This window comes from Octopus sinensis, linkage group LG18, assembly GCF_006345805.1.
Source record: "Octopus sinensis linkage group LG18, ASM634580v1, whole genome shotgun sequence".
Lineage (NCBI taxonomy): Eukaryota > Metazoa > Mollusca > Cephalopoda > Octopoda > Octopodidae > Octopus > Octopus sinensis.
This window is the reverse complement of record NC_043014.1, coordinates 6,197,845-6,217,912: the sequence shown is the minus strand read 5'-3', so window position 1 is coordinate 6,217,912 and position 20,068 is coordinate 6,197,845. Positions and strand designations below refer to the sequence as shown.

The 20,068-nt window shown below is 39.6% G+C and overlaps 1 protein-coding gene across 1 annotated transcript in view; it reads left to right on the top strand.

Moving 5' to 3' along the window:
* LOC115221788 (multidrug resistance-associated protein 1-like) overlaps positions 1 to 16,865 on the top strand; it is a 114,046-nt gene extending 97,181 nt beyond the window's left edge. The window contains 7 exon segments of the mRNA XM_029792018.2: positions 10 to 136; positions 1,537 to 1,638; positions 2,743 to 2,886; positions 4,854 to 5,012; positions 7,519 to 7,685; positions 11,872 to 12,066; positions 16,303 to 16,865. Coding sequence (XP_029647878.1) covers positions 10 to 136; positions 1,537 to 1,638; positions 2,743 to 2,886; positions 4,854 to 5,012; positions 7,519 to 7,685; positions 11,872 to 12,066; positions 16,303 to 16,417 — 1,009 coding nt within the window. The 3' untranslated portion in view covers positions 16,418 to 16,865.
* The last annotated feature ends 3,203 nt before the right edge of the window (positions 16,866 to 20,068 follow it).

Here is a 20,068-nt window from a genome sequence, read left to right as displayed (position 1 = left end):
TTTTTGCAGATGGCTTGGGGTTCGACTGGAGACCATCGGAAACCTGATGGTGTTTGCTGCAGCCATGTTCAGCGTTGGTGGCAGAGACAACGTAACTGGTGGAGATGTTGGTCTATCGATTAGTTATGCCTTGCAGGTAAGACATCAAAACAATCCATTTCCCGAACCCACCAGCTCCCTAACTTCTTGCCCTCTCTCCCCTGTTAGCTGGATTGGATTGTTATTATTATTATTGTTATTGTTATTATTATTATTATTATTGTTATTGTTGTTGTCGTCGTCGTCGTCGTTATTATTATCGTTGTTATTATTATTGTTGTTATTAATATTATATGTAACTAGCAGTATCGCCTGGCGTTGCTCGGGTTTGTAAGGGAAATAACTATATAAGCATTTTTAGAGAGTTATAGCAAAAAAATGCATTAAAAATGGAAAAAAAACGATGGTAAATTTTTTTTTAAATCGTTGACTCTACGTAGACATTTTTAGAGAGTTACTTCCCTTATATAATAGCGAAAAAATGCATGCATTAAAATGGAAAAAAATGATGGTAAATTTTTTTTTAAATCGTAGACTCATTGTAGACGTGCGCTAATACCCAGAAGGGCTCGATATGAATCACGACTATAAGATACCCGGTTTTGGTTAAACTGCACCGCAAAATGTGGGAGTAGTTAGGAATCTAAATCGTAGGAGACAGACACACAACTTGACTTTTATATATAAAGATATTATTATCATCATCATTATTATTATCATTATATTATTATTATTATTGAGTGAGAGAGAAGAGTTCATGCCATCAAAGTGACACTGGGGTAAAATATACGAAGCCCAATGTACCCATCATGACTACCCGTCTGATAAAGGTACACCAGGCACATGCATCACAACCATATGTGCGCGACATGGTGATCTCATATCAAGATAAACAGCACATGACCTTGCAGGTGGGGCCCAGTTAGAATTTTCTTCAGGTTGAGTAACCAATCCCGCTCAAAAGGTCCCTGAATAAGGGTTGTTTAAGGATGTTGAAAGAACCACCCATGTTTCCAGAGGTGACTTATTCAAACCCCAAAGAATCCCTCTCAACACATGGCTATGATGCTCCCCCACTACTTCTACTCCTGATCAGAGATGCAAATATCGTCAGCCCCTAAGGGACATGCTCAACTGGTTAAGGTCAAACAACTGACAAGCAAATCTGTGGTATTAAGCAGAATATTTGCTGTAGCCCATCTTTTATACCAAGACAAAACAATGTACATGATAACACTTCCAATCAGTTAAGATCAGAAGCCACGAGAGCCACTGCCAAGTACTGCATCAGGACAAATTATTATCATTGTTATTATTATTATCATTGTTATTATTATTGTTGTTATTAATATTATTATCATCATCATCATTATTATTATCATTATATTATTATTATTATTATTATTATTGTTATTGTTGTTATTAATATTATTATTAATATTATTATCATCATCATCATTATTATTATTATTGTGATCATTGTTTTTTCCCCGCCAGATAGTGACAGCCCTGAGCATGATGGTATCACAGTGGTGTAATTTGCAGTCCAATATTGTTGCGATTGAAAGGATCCGAGAATATTCCCATGTTGACTCCGAAGTAAGTACTTTCTTCACCCTTCTATTTGTTTCAGTCAGTGGACTGTGGCCATGCTGGAGCACCGCCTTTGGGCGAACAAATCGATTCCCAGGACTTATTCTTTGTAAGCCTAGTACCTATTCTGTCGGGTTATTTTGTCAAACTGCTAAGTTACTGGGACGTCAATATACCGACATAAGTTGTCAAGCAATGGTGTGGAGGACAGACACACACACAAACACACACACACACACACACACACACACACACACATATACATAACAGAAGATACAATGCAAGTAAAATTTTCCACTGACCTCAGGCGTTTGTCTGCTCAGGGCCATAACAAAAGAAGACCAGGGTGCCACTGTGTCACTGAACCCGAAACTATGAGGCTAGGAGGCAAATCTTCATTACCATAACAGTCATGCTTGCACCAATGGTTAAGCCTGTTTAGCAGGGGTGGGATATTGTACCCTGAGTAGAATTCTGGAGGGTCTGACGGGTGACAAACATTGAGAATGGCTAACATAAACAAAACCTACAACAACAACAATCTAGGAGTTTAATCCTTTTGTTACATGTGTAAAAAGATTCGAGCGAGGTCATTGCCAGTACTGCCTGACTGGCCCCCGTGCCAGTGGCATGTAAAATGCACCCACTACACTCTCGGAGTGGTTGGCGTTAGGAAGGGTATCCAACTGTAGAAACTCTGCCAGATCAGATTGGAGCCTGGCGCAGCCATCTGGTCCGCCAGCCCTCAGTCAAAATCGTCCAAATCATGCTAGCATAGAAAGCAGACGTTAAACGATGATGATGATGATTTCTGTTGAGATGCTCTGTGTTTCTTTCAATTCATTTTAAAAATAAGAAAGAATTTAGTAAAATAACTTAGTTATCATTAAGCTAATGTTAGGAACATAAATTGTGACTAAGGTTTGGTGGAAGATTTTAATTCAAAACTTAATGAAAACAAGACATCTTTACTACTTCAGTCGGGTTGGTATCAAAAGGATTAAGGTTGGTGGAATATCAATATATAAACAACATATATCAAGAAGCACTGTTTAGAAATCCAGTTTGACTTTGGCTTTTCTCTTTAACTGTTTTTTTTTGTTTTTGTAGGCTGATTGGGACAAAGGTGCGGAGGTTGACTCAAGTTGGCCCAAGACTGGAACCATAGAATTCAACAATTACAAGACACGCTACCGACCTGGACTTGATCTTGTACTGCGTGGCATCACCTGTAAGATAAACAGCGGAGAAAAGGTGAGCTATTTGCTGTTTGCTGCCAGCATTTCTGTCTTTGGTTGACTATTATTGGAGAACCCCATCATCATCATCACCACTACCACCACCATCATCACCATCTTCATCATCGTCAATTTAGTGTCTGTTTTTCCAGATTTGTTGGGGTTGGATGAGAGTGTGTTGGGGGCAGAGTTTGCTGTACCTGGGTGTTCTTCCTGTTGCTAAACCCTCACTTCACTTGTTTCTAAACAAGGCAATAATCTCCCAGACTGTCAAACAATAAAACAAACTGGATATGTTTAAGGCAGAAAAACTGGACAGAATCTGCACCTTATGAACGAGCCTTTTTGTTCAAGAAGAATGCACAACAAACAAAAAGATGTCAACCCCATGAAATGTGTTTTGGCAGAGGACTTCAAGCCAACAAAATCGACATGAAGGAAATATGAAATACTCAGAAATGACGAAGATCAGACACATACGGGTGTGTGTGTGTGTGTATATGCACATGTACAAAAATTATCAAGAACCAAAAAAAAAAAAGACGAGTTTTGAAAAACATAATAGGTCTATTAATAATAATAATAATAATAATAATAATAAAACATTGTGTACGGTGCTCAGGTGCACTACAACTCATCTAAAGTGTATGTATAGTACATAGGGTAATGTACAAGCATGAGGTAAAGAACAGTGCATGAGTCATGACATACACACATGTGTATGAGTATGGAAGGGGGGAAATCAGGTGTAGTTTCGGCGGATTTCGGAAAGCATGAGGGCCTTAAAGGATGCAGTGTCATGGCAGTCAACAACTGACGCAGGCAGTTTGTTCCATGCTTCAGCAACTCTGAGCGTGAAAAAATGTTTCCGAAAGTCATGGGAGCTGTGCCGTTTTCTGACTTTGTAGGCATGTCCACGTGTGTTAGACACATGGAGATCAAAAAGGTGTTCAGTGTTGTTGTTGGTGAGGTGGTTGATAACTTTGTGGGTGTTTACTAAGTCCATGTGAATCCATGCCCAGGGAAACAAGGCGCTCAGAGTATGGTGGTCAGAAAAATTGGACTTTTCAAAAGACATATTGGATAGTGTAGTCTGGGGTGGACTTATTCCTGAAACTACGGTTGGACAGTTTCAGTTTGAATGTGTTTTTAAGCACAAGAATATTCCGACAACGAAGTTGGAAATTGGGAAAGAGAAAAAAAAGAGGAAAAGTATGCAAGGGACATAACTCTAAAATTTGCACAGTTACGTCCCTTGAAATTTAATAATTTCTTTACAAAAGAATACAAGGAACGACGCCTTTACTTTCTAAGTTATTTCTTTTTCCTTTTAAAGTTTTCACTCTGTATTCTCTGGGAAGAATAATATAAATAACATTCTTGTGTGGTTTTGCGCTGATGTTGGAAACGAATACTTTTCTTGGAGCAATTATTCAGATATAATTTTCCCTCTTGCTTTCTTTCTTTCCTCTTTCTTTCCCTCTTTCTTTCTTTCTTTCCTTCTTTCTTTCCCTCTTTCTTTCTTTTTTTCCTTCTTTCTTTCCTTTTTTCCTTCTTTCTTTCTCTTTTCCTTTCTCTCTTTCTTTCTCTCTTTCTTTCTTTCCTTTCCTTCTTTCTTCTTTCTTTCCTTCTTTCTTTCCTTCCTTCCTTCCTTCTTTCTTCTTTCTTTCCTTTTTTCCTTCTTTCTTTTTTCTTTCTTTCTTTCTTTCCTTCTTTCCTTCTTTCTTTCCTCCTTTCTTTCCTTCTTTCTTTCTTTCTTTCATTCTTTCCTTCCTTCCTTTCCTTCCTTTTTCTTTCTTTTCCTTCTTTCTTTCCTTCTTTCCTTCTTTCCTTCTTCCTTTCCTTCCTTTTTCTTTCTTTTCCTTTTTCTTTCTTTCCTTCCTTCTTTCTTTCTTTCTTTGCCTCTGAAGAGGTAAAAAAAATGCTTTTATTTTTAATTTTTACAATATTACATATTTTCTATATATTTCTTTGTCGACCCAGATTGGCATTGTGGGTCGTACGGGCGCCGGAAAGTCTTCCCTGTCTCTCTCCTTGTTCCGCATCATCGAAGCCAGTGCCGGCAGCATCCTCATCGATGGCCAGTGCATTGCCGACTTGGCCTTGCATGACCTTCGCAAGAACTTGACCATTTTGCCTCAGGTAAGTAAAGGACAGAATCTCTTAATCCAGTGGGTTTGCAAAGAAGGGCATGGGTGGAATCAATGGCACCTTGTACACATTGGCGTGGGTGTTGTTCTTGTTATATAACCCTAGGTCAGTCCATATCCAGGAGACCAATGATCATGATGCTCCACATATGACAACCCTGTCGCTTGTGTGGGCATTCTGTATCTAGAATCACCTTGTCCTATGTCCTTTGTTGGTGTTTAGCCCTGGGTCAATCCACAGCCAGACCTATGATCCAAGGCAATTCATGTTTAGGCATAGTGTATCCAGGACTACATTATTCAATGTTCCTCTTTGTTATTGTTTAGCCCAAGGTCAATTCGGATCCAAAGACATACCTACGATTGAGGGCATTCCAGCTATGACATTCTGGTCTCTTGAAAAAGCATATTCTTTCTTTTCTTTACTCTTTTATTCTTTTACTTGTTTCAGTCATTTGACTGTGGCCATGCTGGAGCACCGCCTTTAATCGAGCAACTCGACCCCGGGACTTATTCATTTGTAAGCCCAGTACTTATTCTATCGGTCTCTTTTGCCGAACCGCTAAGTAACGGGGACATAAACACACCAGCATTGGTTGTCAAGCAATGCTAGGGGGACAGACACACAAACACATACATGTATATATATATATACATATATACGACAGGCTTCTTTCAGTTTCCATCAACCAAATCTATTCACAAGGCTTTGGTTGGCCCGAAGCTATAGTAGAAGACACTTGCCCAAGATGTCACGCAGTGGGACTGAACCCGGAACCATGTGGTTGGTAAGCAAGCTACATACCACACAGCCACTCCTGCGCCTATAGTGTATCTAGGCGGCAAGGTGGCAGAATCGTTAGCACGCCGGGCAAAATGCCTAGCAGTATTTCGTCTGTCGCTACATTCTGAGTTCAAATTCCGCCGAGGTTGACTTTGCCTTTCATCTTTTTGGGGTTGATAAATAAAGTACCAGTTTCGCACTGGGGTTGATGTAATCGACTTAATCCCATTGTCTGTCCTTGTTTGTCCCCTCTGTGTTTAGCCCCTTGTGGGTAGTAAAGAAACATATAGTGTATCTAGGACTACATTGTCCAATGTCCTTCCTTGTTATTTAACCCAGGTCAGTTCTGATCCAGGGGACCACTGATCAAGGATGTTCCATTCATGACCATTCTTTCACTTCTTCAGACATAGTTTATCTAGGGATACACTATTCATTGTACTTTGTTGTTTAACCCTAGGTAGGTCCACATACAGCAGTCATACTTATGATCGAAGGTATTCTAATCATGACATTCCTGTCTCTTGATCACAGGTAGTGTATCTAGGACTAAATTACCCGAGGTGACTGAGATGGGTTAAACACAAAGCAATGGCAGGATGTGGGTGAACTGAGGTGGGTTAATACAAAGGTTGGGGTAAAACATAGGTTACTCTAGATGGGTTAATTTAGAAGGGACAGGATGTAGGTTATTTCAGATTGGTTAAGGTTAATTCATGAAGAGGGGGTAGGATGTGGGTTAACACATAAGGGTTGATTCAAAGGTGGGATCATAATATGGGTTAACACAGATGGGTTAATTCATAATGAGGGGAAAGATGTGAGGTAACATGTATGGTTAATTCTGAGAGAGAGTGTGAGGTAATACAGGTGGGTGAACTCCAAAGGATGGGAAGGATATGGGTTAACACATAAGGGTTGATTCAAAGGTGAGAGCATAATATGGGTTAACACAGTTGGGTTAATTCATAATGAGGGGATAGATGTGAGGTAAAATGTATGGTTAATGCTGAGAGAGAGTGTGAGGTAATACAGGTGGGTGAACTCCAAAGGATGGGAAGGATATGGGTTAACACATAAGTATTAATTATGGGTTAACACATCATCATCGTTTAGCATCCGCTTTCCATGCTAGCATGGGTTGGACGGTTCAACTGGGGTCTGGGAAGCCAGAAGGCTGCACCAGGCCCAGTTTGATCTGGCAAAGTTTCTATGGCTGGATGCCCTTCCTAACGCCAACCACTCCGTGAGTGTAGTGGGTGCTTTTTACATGTCACCGGCACAGGTGCCAGATGAGTCTGGCAAACGGCCACGATCGGATTGGTGCATTTTACATGCCACCGGCACGGGGGCCAGGCGAGGCTGGCAACTGCCACGAACGGATGGTGCTTTTTACGTGCCACCGGAGCAGGTGCCAGACGAGGCTGGCAACGGCCATGAACGGATGGTGCCTTTTACGTGCCACCGGCACGAGGCCAGTCGGGTCGGCGCTGAGAATATGGGGTAACACAGATAGGTTAACTTGGAAGGAGGGGTGGAATGAGGGTAGCGCAGCTGGTTTAAATAATAGCGAGGAAGAGGTTATGGGTTAACTTAAAGGAAGAATGAGGGAGGATTTGCAGTAAAAGATGAATAAATAAATAAATAAATAAAATAAACTCTAACCCAAAATGGTTTATTCTCATTGTTTCTATCTTTTCTTAAATTCCACCAGGATCCTGTTCTTTTCTTTGGACCAATCCGTCTGAATCTGGATCCATTTGACCAACACACCGATGCTCAGCTCTGGACAGCTCTTGAGCAAGCCAATATGAAGACGTTTGTAGCAGGTCTTGACGATGGTCTACAGCATCAGTGTGACGAAGGAGGAAGTAATTTAAGGTACGCTGTGAATAGGGGGCAGGTATGGATGTGTGGTTAGCAGGCTTGTTTCCCCAGCTATGGGGTTTTGGGTTCAGTCCTGGGCAGCACATTGTGTTCTTGGACAAAACACTTCACTTCCTGTTGCTCCAGTCCGCTCATCTGTAAATGGATAAATCTGTGACAGACGACAGACTAGCTTCCCAACGAGGGTTAATGTTGGCCTGCTCACTAAGCCAGCAGGGTGGCATTAAACAAAGACTAAAACAATGCAAGCGCATTGTGACCAGTGATGCATAACAACATCTGATAGTTCGGTCAATACTATGATATATATATATATATATATATATATATATACGTTTAAATATCTGTTGTGCAAGATTTTTTATGTGAAGTCGTGTGTTGAAACAGATATTGTTATATTTCGGAATGGTCATTTTGCCAGTTTAGCCAATAAAAACACACGCAATATATATTTGGTGTTATTTTGCTTCATTGTTATTTATTTTTTACATTAATCTTAATCTTATTTCGGCCAGAGTTCTTTCGTCACATTCCTGTGACCGCATCAGTGGTCCTTTGACGAAAGAACTCTGGCCGAAATATGATTAAGATTAATGTAAAAAATAAATATCACTGAAGCAAAATAACACCAAATATATAGTGCGTATGTTTTTTATTGGCTAAACTGGCAATATGACCATTCCGAAATATAACAATATATATATATATTATATATATATATATATATATGTATGTATAAAAAAAAACATCAAAATAAATATCAAATGGAAACTGTAGTTGTGATACCTGTGCCGGTGGCACATAAAAAGCACCAACCAAACGTGGCCGATGCCAGCGCTGCCTTGACTGGCTTCTGCGCCGGTGGCATGTAAAAAGCACCAACCGATCATGGTCCCTGCCAGCCTCCCCTGGTACATGTGCCAGTGTCATGTTAAAAGCACCCACTACACTCACGGAGTGGTTGGCGTTAGGAAGGGCATCCAGCTGTAGAAACACTGCCAAATCAGACTGGAGCCTGGTGCAGCCTCCTGACTTCCCAGACCCCAGTTGAACCGTCCAACCCATGCTAGCACGGAAAACGGATGTTAAACGATGATGATGATGAGATATATATATATATATATATATATGGGCATGGCTGTGTGGTTAGGGAGCTTGCTTCCTAGCTACATGGTTTCGGGTTCAATCCCACTGCATGGCACTTTGGGCAAGTGTCCTCCGCTATAGCCCTGAGTCGACCGAAGCTTTGTGATTGAATTCGGTAGGCGGAAGTTACTGCCGTGTGTGTATATGTGCGTGTAGGTGCTTGTGCCTCTCCCAAAGAGAGAGAGAGGGATATCATCACCATCATTGTTTAATGGTTTGACATCCATCTTCCATGCAATCATGGGTAGAATGGTTGACAGGAGCTGGCCAGGTAGAAAAACCACCCTAGGCTACTGTGTCTGTTTTGGCAGGGATTTTATGGCTGGATGCCTTTCCTAACACCAACCACTCTGCAGCGTGCACTCTGCGCTTTTTACATAGCACTAGCACAGATGCGGTTAGCTTTGGCACGATTTTTACGGCTGAATGCCCTTCCAAATGCCACATTTTGCTTAGGCATTGCAAGACTAACACTCAATATACATGTGCTTCAGGTATAAACGATTATTTTATGAACTTCATTGGCTCACAGTTGTTTCTGCTACAAAATGCAGTGGGTTTATAATTAAGCGCTTGAGCAACACCTTATTGCTTCACCAGAGCCTCAAGTATGAAATGCTATTTATTTTCATATTCAAGGCTCTGATGAAGCTATAAGTTGTTTTTAGGCACTATAAGCAGAAACAGCTAAGCTAATGAATCATTTATTCCTTTGTCATCTCATTTTCTTATATACGCACACACACACACACACACACGTGTGCACATACACATGTGTACGCACATATTTTGTCATCTATATTTATATTTTTATTTTTATTCATCCATTCGATAATCAACAACTAGCAGAAATTTCACCATGTCATGCCTTACTGTATTTTACCACGAGAAAGGAACCCTGATGAAGGAAATGTTTTTATACAGGGAGTTGAATTTGGAATATTTCCTACAGCCCCTTAAAACTGTTCTGAAACGACCGGGGGTTTGGACTGATCCTTTCAATCGCCTCCTTTAATCTATTCTAACCATATTTTCTACTTTCATGTTACTCCTTATATTTTTTATGTTTATATTCTTTATTTTTATCATCTATGTCTTAATATAGATATGTGGTTATTTGAATGGAATAATATCTCATGTCCTACATCTGAATTATGAATTTGCTTGTCTGAATGTTTAAGACAAATATCTGACATTTTTATCTTATACCAAATTTTATACATCTCGTCTGGCACCTGTGTCGGTGGCACATAAAAAACACCATCCGAGCGTGGCCGTCTGCCAGCCTCGTCTGGCACCTGTGTCGGTGGCACATAAAAAACACCATCCGAGCGTGGCCGTTTGCCAGCCTCGTCTGGCACCTGTGTCGGTGGCACATAAAATCACCCACTACACTCTCGGAGTGGTTGGCGTTAGGAAGGGCATCCAGCTGTAGAAACACTGCCAGATCTGACTGGACTGGTGCAGCTTTCGGGCTCCCCAGACCCCAGTTGAACCGTCCAACCCATGCTAGCATGGAAAGCGGACGTTAAATGATGATGATGATGATGATGACATACATATATATATACATATATATTTATATATATATATAATTTTTTTTTCCGTAATGAGATAAAAACCCAAGGCTGTATAGATTTTAGAACATTTATAGATATGGCTTACAGCTGTTTCTAGGATATTTATTATATCCCTTCATCGGAGATGGTGTGAGAGAATGGTTAGGAAATAGTTAATTTAGATAAGATATAAAATAGAGAGTGAGGTGGAGGAAATAAAGAAAATCGATGTGAGATATGCAGGGATATTGCATTTGTGGATCCATTTTTTAAGGCAGAATGGTATACATATATGATTCCAATACCTTATGAGTAAAATCCAATAGTATTTAAAATTGGTCATTCCAAGTACAGAGTTTATACATAGTGTTATTGAATCAAGGGTTTTATTTAATGTGTGTGTATACATACATACATATATATATATATATATATATATATATATATGTATATGATAAAATAATTAGGGAATAAATCCAAACTTACAGGGAAATTATTACGAATTAGACAGCCATGAAACGATCGTAGTGTTTTACTCATTATCTTTTATTAAACTTTTAATACTTTTGATATATATTTAAAATAATATAAATTAATTAATTTTATGTATTGGCTTAAGTTTTTCATTGTTTGATTTGCCTAATAGTGGTTTATCTCTAATTTATATAATATATATATATATATATATATATATAAAATGATAATAATTTGAGGGAATATTATTCCTAACTTACAGGGAAAAATTCAATTTAGAAACACTAAATCAAATTTCACAAAATATAATATGTATATATAAATTAGAAAAAAATCACCTTTTATCAATTCCATTGTCTCGACCACGGTCGAACAATGATGATGATGATGATCAATTCAAAATGAACAATTAAATTACACCACCTAGAAAATCTCTCTCTATATAAACGGCAGTTTGTCTGTGCGTTTTCTGTGTGTCTGTTTTCTCGTACCCTCACTCTGACCACGGCTTTCAACCGATTCTGATGAAACTTGACACACACATAGCCCAATGTCATAATTCAAAACTAACGCAGCGAAAATTTTGAAAAGTTCCCCCAGTTCTGAAAAAAATCGATAAATTCGACATGGGGTCGAGAATCAGAAACCCAAACCACAGACCGTCTAGGGGACGCAACTCCACCTTTTTAACTCTCAAAAAAATTTACCATCATTTTTTTTCCATTTTTTTGCTATTTTTTGGCTATAACTCTCTAAAAATGCTTTATAGTTATTTCCCTTACAAACCTGAGCAACGCCGGGCGATACTGCTAGTTACATATAATAGAAATATTAAATATAAAATAACAATAATATACCGATGATTAAGTAATGTGCAAGAAAATAAATAAAACATATATATATATATATATATATATATATACGCATTTATGCACACATATGTACATCCACTTACATGCTGTGTCTAATTGTCTCTTTTTCTTTGTTTTTTTTGTCTCTAGTATCGGGCAGAGGCAGCTGATATGCCTTGCCAGGACATTGTTGCACAAGACAAAAGTCTTGATTTTGGATGAGGCCACAGCAGCCATTGACATGGAAACAGATGAGCTCATCCAGCAGATTATTAGGTCAGAGTTTGATGACTGTACCATCCTCACCATCGCCCATAGGATTAACACCATCATGGATTATGACAGGTGAGACCTTGTTTTAATGTCGGCATTTGTGTTTTTAAAAAATAATAAATGCACCCTTTTAAAGCCTAGCCAGGCTCATGGGACCGGTTTCCCGGTTTCTATGGCGTATGTATTCCCCAGCTGGACGGGACGCCAGTCCATCGCAGCGTTATTCATTTTTGTCAGCTGAGTGGACCGGAGCAACATGAAATGAAGTGTCTTGCTCAAGAACACAACGCGTCGCCCGGCCCAGGAATCGAAACCACAATCTTATGATCATGGTGCTGACACCCTAATCACTAGGCCACGTGCCTCCACAAAATAAATGCACCCTTTTAAAGCCTAGCCAGGCTCATGGGCCCTGTTTCCCGGTTTCTATGGCGTATGTGTTCCCCAGCTGGACGGGATGCCAGTCCATCGCAGCGTTACTCATTTTTGCCAGCTGAGTGGACTGGAGCAAAGTGAAATGAAGTGTTTTGCTCAAGAACACAATGCGTCGCCTGGTCCAGGAATCGAAACCACAATCTTACGGTCATGATGATGACTCCCTAACCACTAAGCCACGTGCCTCCACTTGCACCCTTTTAAAGCCTAGCCAGGCTCATGGGCCCAGTTTCCCGGTTTCTATGGCGTATGTGTTCCCCAGTCTATCGCAGCGTTACTCATTTTTGCCAGCTGAGTGGACTGGAGCAATGTGAAACGAAGTGTTTTGCTCAAGAACCCAACGCGTCGCCCCGTCCAGGAATCGAAACCACAATCTTACGGTCATGATGCTGACACCCTAACCACTAAGCCATGTGCCTCCACGGCACTTGATTTTACATAACCTATATTTTTGTATGACCTATGTGTGGCACCCCAGGAAAGAAGCCACCACTTTTCTTGAGCTGGAGAAAGCTACAGATCTATGAAACCTGTCTACTTTCCAAAGCCCAGACTGGCAGCAGAGTGTGGAACTCATAGAATTTTGACCCCTTAAAATATTTCAGATTACTTTATCAAATGTAATGCTTATTTATTCTCACTGTTTTGAATTAATCATGCATTATTTTGCACCTTTGAGGTTTTGATGATGTGATCACTTATTTTTAGAATGACATTGTAAGATAGGTGTGAGAGGTAAGATCTGGCTTGTTTGAACATAAAACAGATAGAATATTGGGGCTGGACATGACCTGTTCAAATGCTAAAGGCTTAAAGTTCTCAGATCACATCATATCAAAAACACTCCACTCAGTGTTGTTCTTAAATTTCACCAAAAGGTTAACAAGTGGGATCTGACTGTGTCCTGGAAAAGAGGCTTATGAGAGAGAGAGAGAGAGAGAGAGAGAGAGAGAGAGGGAGAGCTTGCCAAATATCATGAGATTGTAGAGTAGCACAAAAACTGGGGCTTGTTGGTACGTTGTGAGGCAAATGAAGTGGATTGCTGGGGTTTCGTTGGGTGCTTTTTCTGCAAAGCTCTGACTGGGTTTTGGGTTACTGGCACAGCAATAAATTCCATTACTGGAGCTACTGTCTTGTGAATGCTTCAGATAGATAGAAACTAGATGCCTACCACACACACGCGCACACACAGAGGACTTATTCTTCGTAAGCCTAGTACTTACTACTCTATCAGTCTCTTTTACCGGACTGCTAGATTTTGGGGACATAAACACACCAACATCGGTTGTCAAATGATGGCAGTTGAAACAAACAGAGACACAAAGATGCACACGCATATATATATATATATGATGGGCTTCTTTCAGTTTCCGTCCACCAAATCCACTCACAAGGCTTTGGTTGGCCTGAGGCTATAATAGAAGACACTTGTTCAAGCTGCCATGCAGTGGGACTGAACCTGGAACCACGTGGCTGGGAAGCAGGCTTCTTACCACACAGTCACTCTTGCACTTACTCTTTACTCTTTTACTTGTTTCAGTCATTTGACTGCGGCCATGCTGGAGCACCGCCTTTAATCGAGCAACTCGACCCCGGGGCTTATTCTTTTGTAAGCCCAGTACTTATTCTATCGGTCTCTTTTGCCGAACCGCTAAGTAACGGGGACATGAACATACCAGCATCGATTGTCAACCAATGCTAGGGGGACAAACATACACACACATATATATATATATATATACATATATATGACGGGCTTCTTTCAGTTTCCGTCTACCAAATCCACTCACAAGGCTTTGGTTGGCCTGAGGCTATAGTAGAAGACACTTGCTCAAGGTGCCACGTAGTGGGACTGAACCCAGAACCATGTGGCTGTGAACCAAGCTTTTTACCACACAGCCACTCTTGCGCTTGTATATATATTTTTTATTACTTTTATAATTTGTATATATTTTTTTATAAATGCAAAACACCACCATGGAGGAATCAGCGTAAGGTGAACCGCGATGTAACGAGGGATTACTGTGTGTGTGTTCACCTGTACTTGTCTTGTCCTGATATTATGTGATGGTTCTAAACAAGCATAACCATCATACAATGCTGTTTGTATCTAGAGTTCCATGGAAAAATATCTGGCCATAGAAAATATGGAAGCACTCCGTCGGTTACGATGACGAGGGTTCCGGTTGATCCGAATCAACGGAAAAGCCTGCTCGTGAAATTAACGTGTAAGTGACTGAGCACTCCACAGACACGTGTACCCTTACCGTAGTTCTCGGGGATATTCAGCGTGACACAGAGAGTGACAAGGCCGGCCCTTTGAAATACAGGTACAACAGAAACAGGAAGTAAGAGTGAGTGAAAGTTGTGGTGAAAGAGTACAGCAGGGGTCGCCACCATCCCCTGCCGGAGCCTCGTGGAGCTTTAGGTGTTTTCGCTCAATAAACACTCACAACGCCCGGTCTGGGAATCGAAACCTCGATCCTACGACCGTGAGTCCGCTGCCCTAACCACAGGGCCATTGTGCCTCCACGCTTCATAGAAAATATTAGCTTGCTTTGAAAAGATAGGGTTTGGCAACGGGAAGAGCATCCGGCTGTAGAAAAATCTGCATAGAAAAGTTCTCTCAGATCCATGGGAAAATAGAAGTTAAAGTGTGATGAGGGCATGTGGGCGTTTGGGGTGACTGCTGTGGGGTCATGGAGTAAATTGTGCATGTGTGCGTGTTGGGGTTGAGGTGATACACATATTACGAATCCTGAGTAATGGATTACAGGAAATGTTAGGAGGTCGGTCAAGATACTTTGGGGGTTTGTTCTGGCCCTTTGAGTTCTGAAAGCAATGCTGATGATGACAGTGGTACCAGGCTACATTGGGCGAAGAAGGCAGCCTTTCCCTTGGATAAGTATCAGTGTTGAAGAGAAGGGGAGACTTAAATACATGGACAAATTACGGTCCTCCTCATCATCATCATTATTGTCGTCATTATCATCATTTAACATTCCTCTTTCCACGCTGTCATGGGTTGGGTGGTTGAACAGGAACCATCCAACATAATAGCATTCCCTTCAATCCATTACCCACGATTGGTTATTTTAGATTTTTTTTTTCTTTTTTACTTTTACTTGCTTCAGTCATTTGACTGTGGCCATGCTGGAGCACCGCTTTTAGTCGAGCAAATCGACCCCGGGACTTATTCTTTGTAAGCTCAGTACTTATTCTATCGGTCTCTTTTGCCAGACCGCTAAGTGACGGGGACGTAAACACACCAGCATCGGTTGTCAAGCAATGCTAGGGGGACAAACACAGACATACAAACACACACACACACATATATATATATATATACATATATACAACAGGCTTCTTTCAGTTTCCGTCTACCAAATCCACTCACAAGGCATTGGTCGGCCCGGGGCTATAGCAGAAGACACTTGCCCAAGATGCCATGCAGTGGGACTTAACCCGGAACCATGTGGTTGGTTAGCAAGCTACTTACCACACAGCCATTCCTGCGCCTATGTATATATATATATATAATATATATATATATATTTGTATAGATATACGACAGGCTTCTTTCAGTTTCCATCTACCAAATCCACTCACAAGGCATTGGTTGGCCCAGGGCTATAGCAGAAGACACTTGCCCAAGGTGTCACACAGTGGGACTGAACCCGGAACCATGTGGTTGGTTAGCAAGCTACTTACCACACAGCCACTCCTGATGTGTATATTCTCAGTTGTTGTCTTTTGGTAATTTACCCAACATACACGACCATAAATGAGGAGAGAGGCACAAACCGTATTCCTCATTCATTCTATTCTTCTTTTTCTTTTAAATTTCTTATTTCTCTTTCTTTATCTTTGCAGAATCATGGTTTTGGATACAGGATCTATCAAAGAATTTGCATCGCCACAGAAATTGCTGAAGAATGAAAAATCCATGTTCTATGGTCTGGCAAAAGACGCAGGAATTGTATCATGAACAAATCTCCCTCATAACAAACTCTGCCCTGCCCTCACCAAACATCTCTCTCACTTCTCATCACTCAGGAGAGCCATTACACATTCTTTTACTTACATTGCTGTTGAGATTCCACTGTTTTGATCTCTCTTTCCTTTGATATGCGCTGTGTCCGGTTCCACTTCATTTTCGCGTTATGTAACACATAACATTACTTTGTTCTCTCATCTTGGATTTGTTCTTGAGATACAGAGAAAGAAAGAAAGGAAGACAGAGAGAGAAAGTGAGATAGAGAGAGAGAGAAAGACAGAGAGACTGCGGCTGCTCCTAAACATTCATTTAACTTCTGATGTTAAGCAGTAGCTGTAAATATCTTTCTGCCTCAATCATTTTTTTTATGTTAAAAAATTATGTGTGCGGTGTGCGTGTGGGTATGCATATATATATATTTTAATTGGATTTTATGAAAGAAAAAAAGAAAAATGTTGAAACCAGGTTTTTTTAAAATTATCCTTGATTTACTTTCTTAATAAAATACAATAATAAAATTAGCAATATGTCTTAGAAGTTGTGTTTTTTATTTTACTCTTTCACTTGTTCGAGTCGTTCGTTTTTTATACAAATAAATAACAAGAAAGGTCCACGCCTTTTAAAGTTTAAAATTTCTGCTAATTTTAGCCAATCAGAAACCTCCATAATCAACATTGCAGGAATTGCACTTGTCATCCGTTTCTGTTGCAGCAGCACTTGTAGACTGTTTTTTTTCTTTTTGTTTGAACCAAATGTTGAATGTTGCAAAAAGGATATCTTTGTCTCTTATCTTTTACCAATATCAGTCACTGATCTGCGGCCATGCTGGGGCAATGTCTCAAAGGGTTTTGTCTAAAGAATTGATTCTAGTACTTATTTGCTTTTTGTCCTTATTTGCCTTTTTTTGTCCTTATTTGCCCTTTTTTGTCCTTAAAGTCCTGCACCAATTCTATTGGGCTCTTTTGTTAAATCTCTAAGCTACAGGGATGTAAACAAACTAACACTGGTTGCCAAGCACCGAGGGCGGGAACAAAAAGATACACATACGTATATGTATAATATATAGGTGAGTAGACTGAGTGGTTGGAACAACCATCTAAGGGTTAATAGTATCCGTTCTTTCATTACTATTTACACACCTTGGTTCTCCTTTATAAAGAGATAACCAATAAATATTTCCCTAGATCACTGCTAGTTCACTCCTTTGCCTATCGACTTTGATCACCACGCTGCAACATGGTATGATTTTAATATTCTGATCCTTCCGGCCGCATCTCGAGGCCCTGTTCTTTCCTCTTCCCTTCGTTTATTTTATTTGATCCTTTTGCATTCACTCTGATGGAGCTCCATGTACTAGATCGAATGTGCTATGAAGATGGCAAATATTATTTTCAGAATTTCTTTCGTAAGCATCGACTGACATTGGCATTGGAAACGGCCGTAAGAAATGCTATGTCATGTTTTGTATTAAAAAATGATCAACCTATGTTGGTCAATTTGTTTGTTTGTTTATCAAAAGTTTCTCCATTTTCTGCTTATTTAAATATATATATATATATATTTTTCTTTATTTTACTTGTTTCAGTCATTTGACTGCAGCCATGCTGGAGCACCGCCTTTAGTCGAGCAAATCGACCCCGGGACTTATTCTTTATAAGCCCAGTACTTATTCTATCGGTCTCTTTTGCTGAACCGCTAAGTGACGGGGACGTAAACACACCAGCATCGGTTGTCAAGCAATGCTAGGGGGACAAACACAGACACAAACACACACACACACACATACATATATATATATATATATATTATATATATATATATACATATATACGACAGGCTTCTTTCAGTTTCCGTCTACCAAATCCACTCACAAGGCATTGGTCGGCCCGGGGCTATAGCAGAAGACACTTGCCCAAGTGGGACTGAACCCTGAACCATGTGGTTGGTTAGCAAGCTACTTACCACACAGCCACTCCTGCGCCTATATATATATATATATATATATATAATATATATATATATAGTATAGGACAGGACAATCAGTAAGTTGTCATAATAGAACTCAGAGTTTCAAATGCCGGAGCTAAAAGCTTCGAGGCATTTTCATTGGCTGTTTGGACGATACACGCTATGAAAAAAAAAACCGTTGAATAAAAGGGAAGTTACTCTAATAGGAATGAAAAAAATATAAAAACAAAAAAAATACATGCCACCACATTCTTACAATAGATAAAAACGTTCAGCGTTCGTAAACTCTACATACGTACACACTCTCACAGAACGTTTCTGTCTCTTGTGAGAATGGTTGCGTGTAGTTTTTATAATTTTTTATATTTTATATCTTTTATTGTTTTTCATGCCTATTAGAGTAACTTCCCTTTTATTCAACGTTTTTTTTTTCATAGCGTCTATCGTCCAAATAGCCGATGAAAATGCCTTGAACCTTTTAGGTCCGGTATTTGAAACTCTGAGTTCTATTATGACAACTTATTGATTGTCCCATACTATGCTCTCTCTCTCTCTAATAACGACAACCAATTACCTCCCTTTATCTACTTGTGAAGTCATTCACTCGTGAATTTCATCACACACAACATGGACTAAATTTCTTCTTAAGAAAAAAATATATATTCAAATAAGTAAAACATAATATCATGAATAGCGAAACCGAAACCGGTCGATATATTAAAAATTATATTAAAACTATGTAAGTGTGCGTATTTTCCTTTTTTAATTTCTTATATATATATATATATATATATATATATACAACGAGCTTCCACACAGTTTCTATTTACCAAATCAGCTTACAAGTCATTGATTGGGCAGAAGTTTTAGTAGAAGACACTTGCCCAAGGTGTCATACCTTGGGATTGAACCCGAAACTATTTGGTTTCAATGAAGAACACAACCATGTCCATAGACAACTCTTTATAAACTTGTTTTCTTACACATTCAAATTGGATTTTCTGTGTCTTCCCGTCGGTCGGTCGTACGAGAAATTTTACCCAAAACACGGCATTTCTTCCATTTTCTCTCTATATTAAACCAGTTAAATATGCATACTGGAATTTCGATAAAATAAATTATATTCTGAACAACTGGGAATGGACAAAAGAACCGAGGCTCTACTCTCTGGAGAGAATATGCGAAAGATATCCACTGATATATATGGAAGATCCTGGATTGAAAGCTACACCAATCACTCGATTGGACACCACTATATAATACCAAAGGTCTAGCCCTTACCGTCTGACGTAAGAACCTAATATTGTAACAACTTAATGTTCAAAGGCCCTCAACTTTTCCTACCATGCCAAAATAGTCTCAGAGATCGACAAGGCGTAGATGTGGATGTATTCAAAGAACAATTAGATAATTTTTAAATATTTGATATGCCATTTTTATTTGATAGACAGCAAAAAAAAAAAAAAAAAGTTGGAAGAGGAGCACTTTGTAACTTATTACTTCATCATGATCGATTCCGGAGACAGGACCGGGAAGTGAGTAGCAACGCTTTCGAAAAGAAAATATGTAGGTAAATTATTAAGTTGTCGAGTGTAGATAGTTAGGTTAATTATTTCGTGAGTGGGAAATAATTTCCGTCTGGTGACAGTTAGAAAAAATAACTTTTCTTATTGT